The sequence below is a fragment of the Cyprinodon variegatus genome, unplaced genomic scaffold, assembly GCF_000732505.1.
Source record: "Cyprinodon variegatus isolate N-32 unplaced genomic scaffold, C_variegatus-1.0 Scaffold675, whole genome shotgun sequence".
Classification (NCBI taxonomy): Eukaryota; Metazoa; Chordata; class Actinopteri; order Cyprinodontiformes; family Cyprinodontidae; genus Cyprinodon; species Cyprinodon variegatus.
This window is the reverse complement of record NW_015151128.1, coordinates 145840-155103: the sequence shown is the minus strand read 5'-3', so window position 1 is coordinate 155103 and position 9264 is coordinate 145840. Positions and strand designations below refer to the sequence as shown.

General features: G+C 38.5%; 1 protein-coding gene across 2 annotated transcripts in view; it reads left to right on the top strand.

Annotated features, from left to right (window-relative positions):
- khdrbs3 (KH domain containing, RNA binding, signal transduction associated 3) overlaps nucleotides 1-9264 on the top strand; it is a 279380-nt gene that overhangs the window by 176405 nt on the left and 93711 nt on the right. For both annotated transcript variants that reach the window (XR_001481820.1, XM_015394166.1), the window contains exon 6: nucleotides 8534-8714. Coding sequence is in view for 1 of the 2 variants with exons in the window: in XM_015394166.1 (XP_015249652.1) it covers nucleotides 8534-8714 (181 nt within the window). In the remaining variant the exon portion in view is untranslated. The remainder of the gene's footprint in view (nucleotides 1-8533; nucleotides 8715-9264) is intronic.

The following is a 9264-nucleotide window of genomic DNA, read 5'->3' as shown; positions in this document are numbered from 1 at the left end:
ATCTGATAAAAGAATAACATTATAATGTGATTAAAAACACCAAAAAAGGATTTTGCATATGTTAAACCTGTAGTGATAAACTGCCAAAAAGGGGAAAGTCTTTGTCTCTAGTATGTGTCCTTTATTATCATGATAATATAATTTATTATGATTATTTTTTTAACATTATTTATATCAGTTTATTGTTACTCTAAATATAATCAAATCTTCCTAAAAAGGAACCTTGAGAACAAGCGACCATGACTTTCACAGCCGGACTAACGTTGGTTCCATCTCCATGGAGCCCGTTAACCATTTTAATTCGCTCTGTGCTGCTGTGTTTTGAGGAAGTTGAAAAAAAAGGGTTTGTTTTCTCTTTTTTATTTTGAAACAAATCTCTCTCTTATATGATTCACAGATAAACAAGGTCACTAAGACGGGGTGTTCATCCAGCTCTGAGTTACAGTATAATTGGCAGTGTTTTGAATTATGCTGTAATTAGCATTTACCATGCCTAATTTAAGTGTTATAACTCTGTGGTCCCGCAGGCTCCCACGCAGGAAGTTCTTTCACGCTCACTAATGCAAGATTTTCATCAAAACAAGAGCTCAGAATGCAGGATGAATAATCTCTGTTCTTCTTCCTGGTGCCGAGACTGAAAGGGAAGTCCCGCCTCTAAAGCTGATACTCAATGCTGTTACTTTCCTTAACCGCATCACTTACTGACTCAGTAAGACATTAAATCAGAGCTTTCACTGTTTTGATGTTTTTCCACCAAATCTGGGATCTTTTGCTGCAGACACTTGCAGAGCAGCTCAAATGGAAAACATGGAAAGCAAATTATCCATTAAGCAACCTTGGTGGTTTTCTGCCGCTGCTTCAGATCAGTTAATTCATCTCAGAAAGCAGCTCAAGCGATACAGAAAAGCAAACCACAGACAGGCATCTTTTGATTTCCAAAAGAACAGTTTGCTTTTTTGCTTCTCACTTCATTAAAAGTGCAGGTTAGTCTGGGCTGCTTGAGGATTCATCTCAGACTCTGTCCCCATGAGCGAGCTTCATCAGAGGAATGCTAGAACACTCAAATAAATAAAAAAGACAGGGCTTTGAAAAAACAAAATCCCCTGACAGATTTCTTATATCAGAAGATTTTCAGCTTTTTTCATTGTTAAATTATTCAAATCACCAAACAAATTACATGTCAGGCAAAGATACAAGAGTAAATACAGCAAAGCACTTTTTAAACAATTAGATGAGATAAAAGGAAAAGTTATTGCTCAGAACACAACTGATTATATGTGAAAAAGTAATAGCACAGAGTTTTCTAAAAGGGTCTCCTACTTTTATAACCTTTGTTATGAAAATAACGAACAACAGTCGATTCCAATGCAGAAACTGATAAATCATGCATCCCTAGAATGTTCAATTTCAATTTCATTCAGAAGAATATCGATAACGTTTCATTTTAAATATAGCATACCATATATTTTTCTTGTAAACTTTCTGGTAAACTTGGAGATATATTTTATTGCATGTTACATATCTCAGTAAATCTGTTTCACCTTTAATCTGCAGCTGTCCCTATTTCTTTCTAACCTGACTCCGCCAGATGGATTTGCTCCGCATATCCATCTGGAAACCTTCCGTTGAAGTAATTTTGGGAAGGGGCGAAAATACTGGTTAGCTGATTGGCCTATGTTGGTGATAGACGGGCCAAATAAACCAATCAGATCAACGAAGCATATGACGTACTAACAGAGTGATGACGAAAACACAACCACAAGCCAGGCTACTCCTGCCGAAACCAGTCGGGAGAAGAGCAAAAACATCTTTTCCTCTGAGAAAAGCCTCCAGAGCAGTGTTTTGCTCTTCTTTCAGTGAAGAAATACTCTGTAATTCCGATAAAACTTGCTCGATAGCCACGCTAACGCTAGTTTCATCGGCTGAAGCCACCATGTTCTTTAGACTGAACTGTCGCGCTTCTCGTTGCGTCATACCTCAACCTGCCTCAAAGCCAACGCTGATTAGACGTTCGTTTGGTGAACGGCTCCAAATTTTCTTAAACGGAGAGTCTCCAGACTGATCTGCGAGTGAAACCTTGAAAGCTCGCGAGATCAGGATGGTCTTTCTGTCCTCTGTTAAAAAAGATTTATGACCCTCTTTACTAATATAATGATGCCAGAAACAAAATCTCAAGATATTTAGAAGCTCTACAGTCTGATTCTGTCTGTACAATAAAAAAAAAACATGTTAATTTTAACCTGTAACTGGGAGTCATTGTCCTCTGAGAAGCCAAGCTTTTATATCTAGTAAAGAAGACTGTTTTCTCAAGCTAACTTATATAAACTTACAATCTGTTGCCATTTTTAGCTGAAAAAGCTCCGGATGTCTAATGAACAGATTTTTCGGTGGCATCTCTAATTTTTTTAACCAAGACATCTGCTAACTTTTACTTTAACATCTATTGAAGTAGCTTCTGTTTATGTAATGCTGCTGTGTGTCTCTCCTCCAACCACGTAGCTACTCTCTAAGCAGTGAAATGCGACGGCAAATCAGCAGTGTTGCCAACTCCTCAGTAAGGAAAATAGCTATTGGCTGCGCTAGAAGTCGCTGAATGACATCATTGCCTAATTTGCTTTTTTTTTTTTTTTTTCAACTTTTTTTGTACTTTTTCTTTTTTCCCTTGTAGTCCACTAAGGAGCTTAGAAAGCATGGTAACAAATGAACATTTTGAACCATACAATTTTTTACATTACATTAACAATCTAAATGGAACAAAAAAAGACTACAAAGAATCAATGACAATGTGAGCAAATAATGGTAATTATTTTTTTAACCTAATAAGATTCCCCTTCACACAGGCTGTGCTTGCCTGCTCACAGAAAGAGTGGGTCATTGTCATGTTGGTCAAGGTTAAGCAACTGAGGGAGCTGAGTCCAGCGCGATCAACCTGCGCGTCAATCCCAGAACATGTGCGCGGCTCATTTGCAGTCTTGACCCTGAGGGTAAACATGCTGTGGCTCTGACTGCAGCGCTGAGAGGGACTCCTGTGGAAGCGGGAGAACGGGGTTGGGACGGGGGAGGCTCCCCACGGCAGACACCAGAAAAGTCGCTAGATTTGTCACTAGTCGCTTTGTTGAAAAAGAGTCGCTGGAGGGGTCTGAAAAGTCGCTAAATATAGCGACAAAGTCGCTGAGTTGGCAACACTGCAAATCACATATCTCAACGCCACAGATCCGATGATGTAACAATGAGGGGCGGGACACAGGAGGAGCGCAAGAGAGAAAGAAAAACACGGACTCAAAACACTCTGAACACAATTAGCTGCACCCAACCTTTGTTACCTTTGGCCAAAGAGGATGAGCACAAAGTTAGGCCTGTGTCTTGTACCTTTTTACACTTCATCTTGGCCTTTTTATATATGTATATATATATATATATATATATATATATATATATATATATATATATATATATATATATATATAATTAGGCTAGGAGTTCCATACTGGCTCATCTCCATAGCTTTGGCTTGTTGACCAGTGGTACCCATTCACAGTGACGTATGCGGTTGCATGCTATTATAATAAATTTACACAGACAGGCTATTTTTACTTACAAACTGAACAAATACAAAGCTTAAAAGACACAAATAAAAATACTTCAACGGCTTAAATTAAGAATTTATCCAGAAAACTAACTTACTGTCGTATAAATTTTAAAAATTTCAATTTCGTATATGTACCTTTAATTTCTTTAAATTAGGGCCTCACATGCTGCTCTTTGAGAGCTTTAGACCTACTTCATGTCAGACATGACGTCAACTTCTAACCGTTTTGTTTTTAACAGGTCTTGCAGTAATCAGGGGGTTGCGAAATTTAATGAAATAACTTGAAAACTTCATGATTAACAAGCAGAGATTACTTTTCTCAAATTAGAGCTAAGTTGTAAGAATAACTTTTTGCCGTTAAATAAAATACAACTTTATGTTTAAATGCCCCTTCATATTATAAGCTATCAATCTCTGATTTTTTAATTTATCTTACAAAGAAAGTTCAAAAGTATACTGTTGATATGAAGCATCGATCATTTATCCTTTGTTAAACTACTTTCCAACAGAGTCGGAACAAAAGATTTCACTTTAAGCTAGAAATCTAAAAAGACTGAACATAAAGCATCTAGAAGAACTGTCATTTCCCCATCTACATTCTTCTTAATAGACAGAAAAGCAATTCAGCCACAAGACATGCCGGCTTTGAGTAATGGATATGACTCACTCTTTCTCGACTGGAGGAACATGCCCTCCGCCTGCGCTGTTCCTTTCTCCCCTCCTACACCTATAACCTGCCTGCCGACCGTGTCATATTCATCGTTTCTGGATTTAGTGAAGTCGTTCCGGCCAAAGCAGGAAATCACTGACACGAGTGGAAGTAGAAGAGGCAACAAAACCCTGCAAACAAATGAGAGAAAGTCATCTTCAACATGTGGGATGCTGTGGGTTTTCATTTAACTGATGCACTAAAATAAGTTTTATCACCTTAGATACCATGTTTACTTCTTATATACAGCAAACATCACAACTATTGGCAGCTCTGGTGAAAATATGTACAACATGGGGTTGCCAACCGTCCCTTGAAAAACCAAATGGTTCAGTATTTAGACATAGAAGTACCTGTCCCATATTTAGTGGAAAAGGAATGCACTTTGTCCTGTATAACTGTGAAATAAAAAAAAAAAAAAATTAGTAAAAAGCTAATGGCAAATGATGCACAAGGGCACGTACAGTAAGATACAAAACTCACGGTAAACTTGTTCCTGGGTCCTGTCCTGCGTTGTGACCAATGAGCTGACAACATATATATAACGATCCAGAATACCCTCATCTAGGGATGCCACCTTTCAGAAATAGAAATAAGGAACGCGGAGGTCCTAGAAAAAATTGGGGTCCTCCCCCAGAAAATGTTGTATATCTTAGATGCAATTTCCTGCATTTTAACCAAATTGTGTCCTGTTTCAGCTCAACACAGAACCATACTTTTATTTTGATCTTTGAGCGTGTGTATTTCTTGTATTTCAGATCAAACTGCTTCATCTGACTCCACTGTCACCCATTCAGATAATATATTCTTAACTATCTGTATTTATAACTTTTTCTTTGTCGCCTAGGTTCTTCAGATTTGGCCTATGGAACAATGTAGCTAGTAGCTATCATCATCAGGCACCATGAGGGCATTATTTGCTACTTACTAGCATGCTTTACCCAGCTTTACCCAGCAGAAACACTTGAAATTATCAAAACTCATAAAAACCTGAGCAGTTCAACTGGACATTCAAATTTTGCCAGCCTCTGCTAATCTTAGGGTTGCCACCTTTCAGAAATGGAAATAAGGAAAGCGGGGTCCTAGAGAAACTTCATTGTCGTGGGGGTTCTGGGCGCTTCCTCCCGAACATTTTGTAGTTCTTAGATGCAATTTCCTGTATTTTGATCAAATTGTGTTCCGTTTCAGCTCAACATAGAACCATACTTTTATTTTGTTCCTTGAGCGTGGCTTGTATTTCTTGCAATAAGCTACAGCCAATTAAAATAATTAATAAATGGAAATGTTAAGTTTGCACAGTATCATTGTGCACAGAAATCCCCTCACAAAACCAACAGCGTGCTTTGCCAGGTAGAATTTTTTAAGATTACCGGTATTATATTAATATTTTTTGGGGTTTTTTGTGCTTATTTTTGGTTTATTTTGGTTATTAGTTACCCAGTTTATTAAATGACTCACTTTGTTTTGCTCTACTTTTCCTGCCAACCTGCTGTGGCCCCCCAAGGTCTCTGGCCCCCACTTGGAAAACCACTGTCCAAGATCATGATGGACGTATGGATATTCAGACCACCACAGCAGCTCCAGTATTACAAGCTGGGCACCTCTAATGAATAATGTTGCAATAGATGCTTTGAGTTGGCTTGCGCAGGTGCACAGTTTATAGAACTAGAAACATGAGGAAAGTCGCCAGGAAACATGAGGACCGTCACCAGGAAACCATGACAAATGCCCCAAGATGAGAGATTACCGAGTGGAGAATGCTCTAGACAGACAATATCATAAGGAGAAGGTAAATCAAGAACAATAGAACTCTAAGCTCTAGCTACGAGAGGGAGGGAAAGAGAATCAGGACGTGCAAACATGGGTCACACTCGCAGCAGTGGAGTTGTTCTGTGTGCAAGTGCTATCGAAATTACTGTTTTTTTTAGTTATTCGTGAAAATACGGAACAAATGGTGTCCCTTGTCAGTTCAATACGGGACGCGTAATTTAACTTCCAGATATCGGACGATTGCGTATTTCAAGGGACGGGTGGCAACCCTATCCTCATCCCATTGGTCGAGCCAAGTGCTGCTCACGGAGAAGATCGCGGGAGACAACAGAGCAGTATGGGGGACAAACGGAGTCATTTAAATGCTGACGCTGCTCAAAATGAGTACCTTTTCCACTAAATATGGGACAGGTACTTTTATTTCTAAATAGCGAACAATTCCGTTTTTTAAGGGACGGTTGGCAACCCTAATCATGAATGAATATATACATATTGAGAGAAATCAAAAACTTTGTTTTGGGCCCTTTGTACGTGTATTTAGTTCAAGTAAAAATTTGATCTCTCAAAATCCAGTTTACAGTGACAGTATTTAGTTTGAATGAAGAGCTACATGTTACACTTTTTTCAGTGTACCTGTGTGATATACAGTTAATGATGTCATACACACTAATGAAGTCACCAAAAATATTCCACTCCACCGCACTGATTGGAGTCAAGGGTACTTTGTGAACATATTTATCTTTTTTGGCCAAGAAAGAACCATTTGGAGCTCAATTTTTGGTCCCATCTGACTAAGGTACACAGATTACTAAACAATTACGGTGTAAAGAAAACCTCCAATTCTTAATAAAGCCTAAAAACTGCTGCCTCTCCCCCACCTGTTTCTGTCTCACCAGCAGGGAGAAGGAGACTCCGTATTTGCCTTAATAATAGCAAAATTCTGATTGATCGGCCACCATTCATAATCCTCCCATTTTCATTAAGTATGTGATCACTGATCCCTCTCTTGAGTTGCCAAATTAAAAAAACAATCACCTTTATCTTTGTGTCTTATAATGGGGATGAAACACATCAAAATGCATGAACGAGCTCATCTGATTAACTGTTTCGCTCCTAGACAGAGCCACCTATGGAGCTAGTTTACAGTTACCTTTTCTGACATAGGAAGAATTTATAGATCAGTGATTCTTTATTCATTTTGTATCTCTGCTTCCGTCTCCTTCATCCCCAGTCAGCCTCGGCAGATGGCCGCTCACACTGAGCCTTGTTCTGCTGGAGGATTCTTCCTGTTAAATGGGAGTTTTTCCTCTCCACTGTAATTACATGCATGCTCATTGTTAGGGATTGCTGCAGAGTCAGTGACATAAGCAAATTAATATTTACTGTTACCTTCCTGCAAAGTCAATGACTGGATGAACTCAGCTGGTTTTCCTAGTGGATGATTTGATTAAATTGTCTTTGTGAAATGCAGAGGGAGCATCTGTTTTGATTTAGTGATATAAAAACAAACAGAACCTAATTAATAACTGAATTAAATATTTCACAAATGTGGGACCATTGTGGGTGTCTTCTTAAAGCTGATCTTTGTATCTAAAAAAAACAAAACTCAAAGTTTTAATCTCTGCATTAAACTTAAAACAAAGGAGGAGGGTCTTGGTTTTGATTTAGTAACTTCTGATTTTCCATTTAAACAGAGACTGCATTTGACTTTGAATGTTTCCTTATTTGACATTATTTGATGAAGGCAGTGATTGTTATTTAACTTTTAGAAACTTTTTTCAATCTATTACATATTCTTTGATCAGGTTTTTTGTTCTTTCATTAGGACAGAATACTCATGGGTGATCGATATTGGCAATAAAACATCTGGAAAAAATCCTTAATACAAAGCAAACAAATACACAAATTGTATTGCATTCACCAAAGAAAAATAAATCTAAAAGCTTATCTCATAATTCTCATTATTACGAGATCTGTATCTCGTAATAATGAGATCTTTTGTCATAATTACGAGATAATATCCCATGATTATGAAATACTGATCTTGTTATTATGAGATAAGCTGTCTGATTTTTTTTTCTTTGGTGAAGGCAATACGCTTCCGTTCAAATTACTTTTAGCTTTAACATTAAATGTTTTGCTTACCTCTATATAGCAATGTTATTTCCATAATTCTGTTTAAAAACATCTAGCTAACATTAAGCATTCTTTTTTTTTTCATAGTGTATAAATATCTTATAAAAAAAAACCTTTTATGAAACCTAAGAATCTGATGATAAATACTGCCTTACTTAGACTAGAGGTGTTTAAAAAACTTTTTTTTTTTTTTACTTTTTTTAAGTAAACTCCTGCTATAATAAATGAATTGACCTGTAGTTGACAAAAAAGGTGTGGAAGATGCTGTATGATCTCATATCTTTCTTTTCTTTATTTAAACATGGAGGATTTCTGTATTTTTCTGTCAGGAGTCGTGGAGGAGTTCCTCCCCTGCATGCAGCAGTGCCGCGAGGAGCTGCGCCCAGAGGAGCCCCGCCCAGCCGGGCCCCGTCCTCCAGAGGGAGAGGAGTCCAGAGAGCCAGAGGGGCCCCACCGGCTGCCAGCTACAGGGCGGCTCCGCCCATAGTGCAGGACACATACGAGGAATATGTACGTATTCTGGCTAACATTAAGCTGTTCAAATGTGCTTCAAAGTCAGGCTTAGTGATTGCTTAGTGATCTTCCAGAAATCGTTTTTGATATCTGCAGAGAGACAACCACCCCACTTACATCTAACCTGAACTTTGCAAAGCTTTTCCTTTAAAGTTGTAGGGAAGCGGCGATTCCAACCGTTGCATTTCTGAATTCTCCTGAGTGGTGCACGACTTTACACGACTGAATAAAGTGAATGTGATTGGTCGTTTATCAAGGGGGCGGGATTGTTGTGGCGGAAGGTTCGCAAGTAAGTTTGGTTGTGGCCGGTTTCTTCGAAGCATCGTTGCTAACCAGTTAGCAACTTAGTGCTAGTAGGTTCCCAATGGGAAATTAAAGTTAAGTTTAGTGTCGGAGGTCGTGGATGAGTCTCCTCCGTCATACATTTTATATTTAGAGGAGGAAAGTGGGAGGAAGATGTTGTGGAAGAGGACACCAGGGCGGCAGAAGCTTGGTTTGGTGTAGAAGGCTTCCAGCCGTACATGTTTGAGCCCTTGCCTCGCAACGC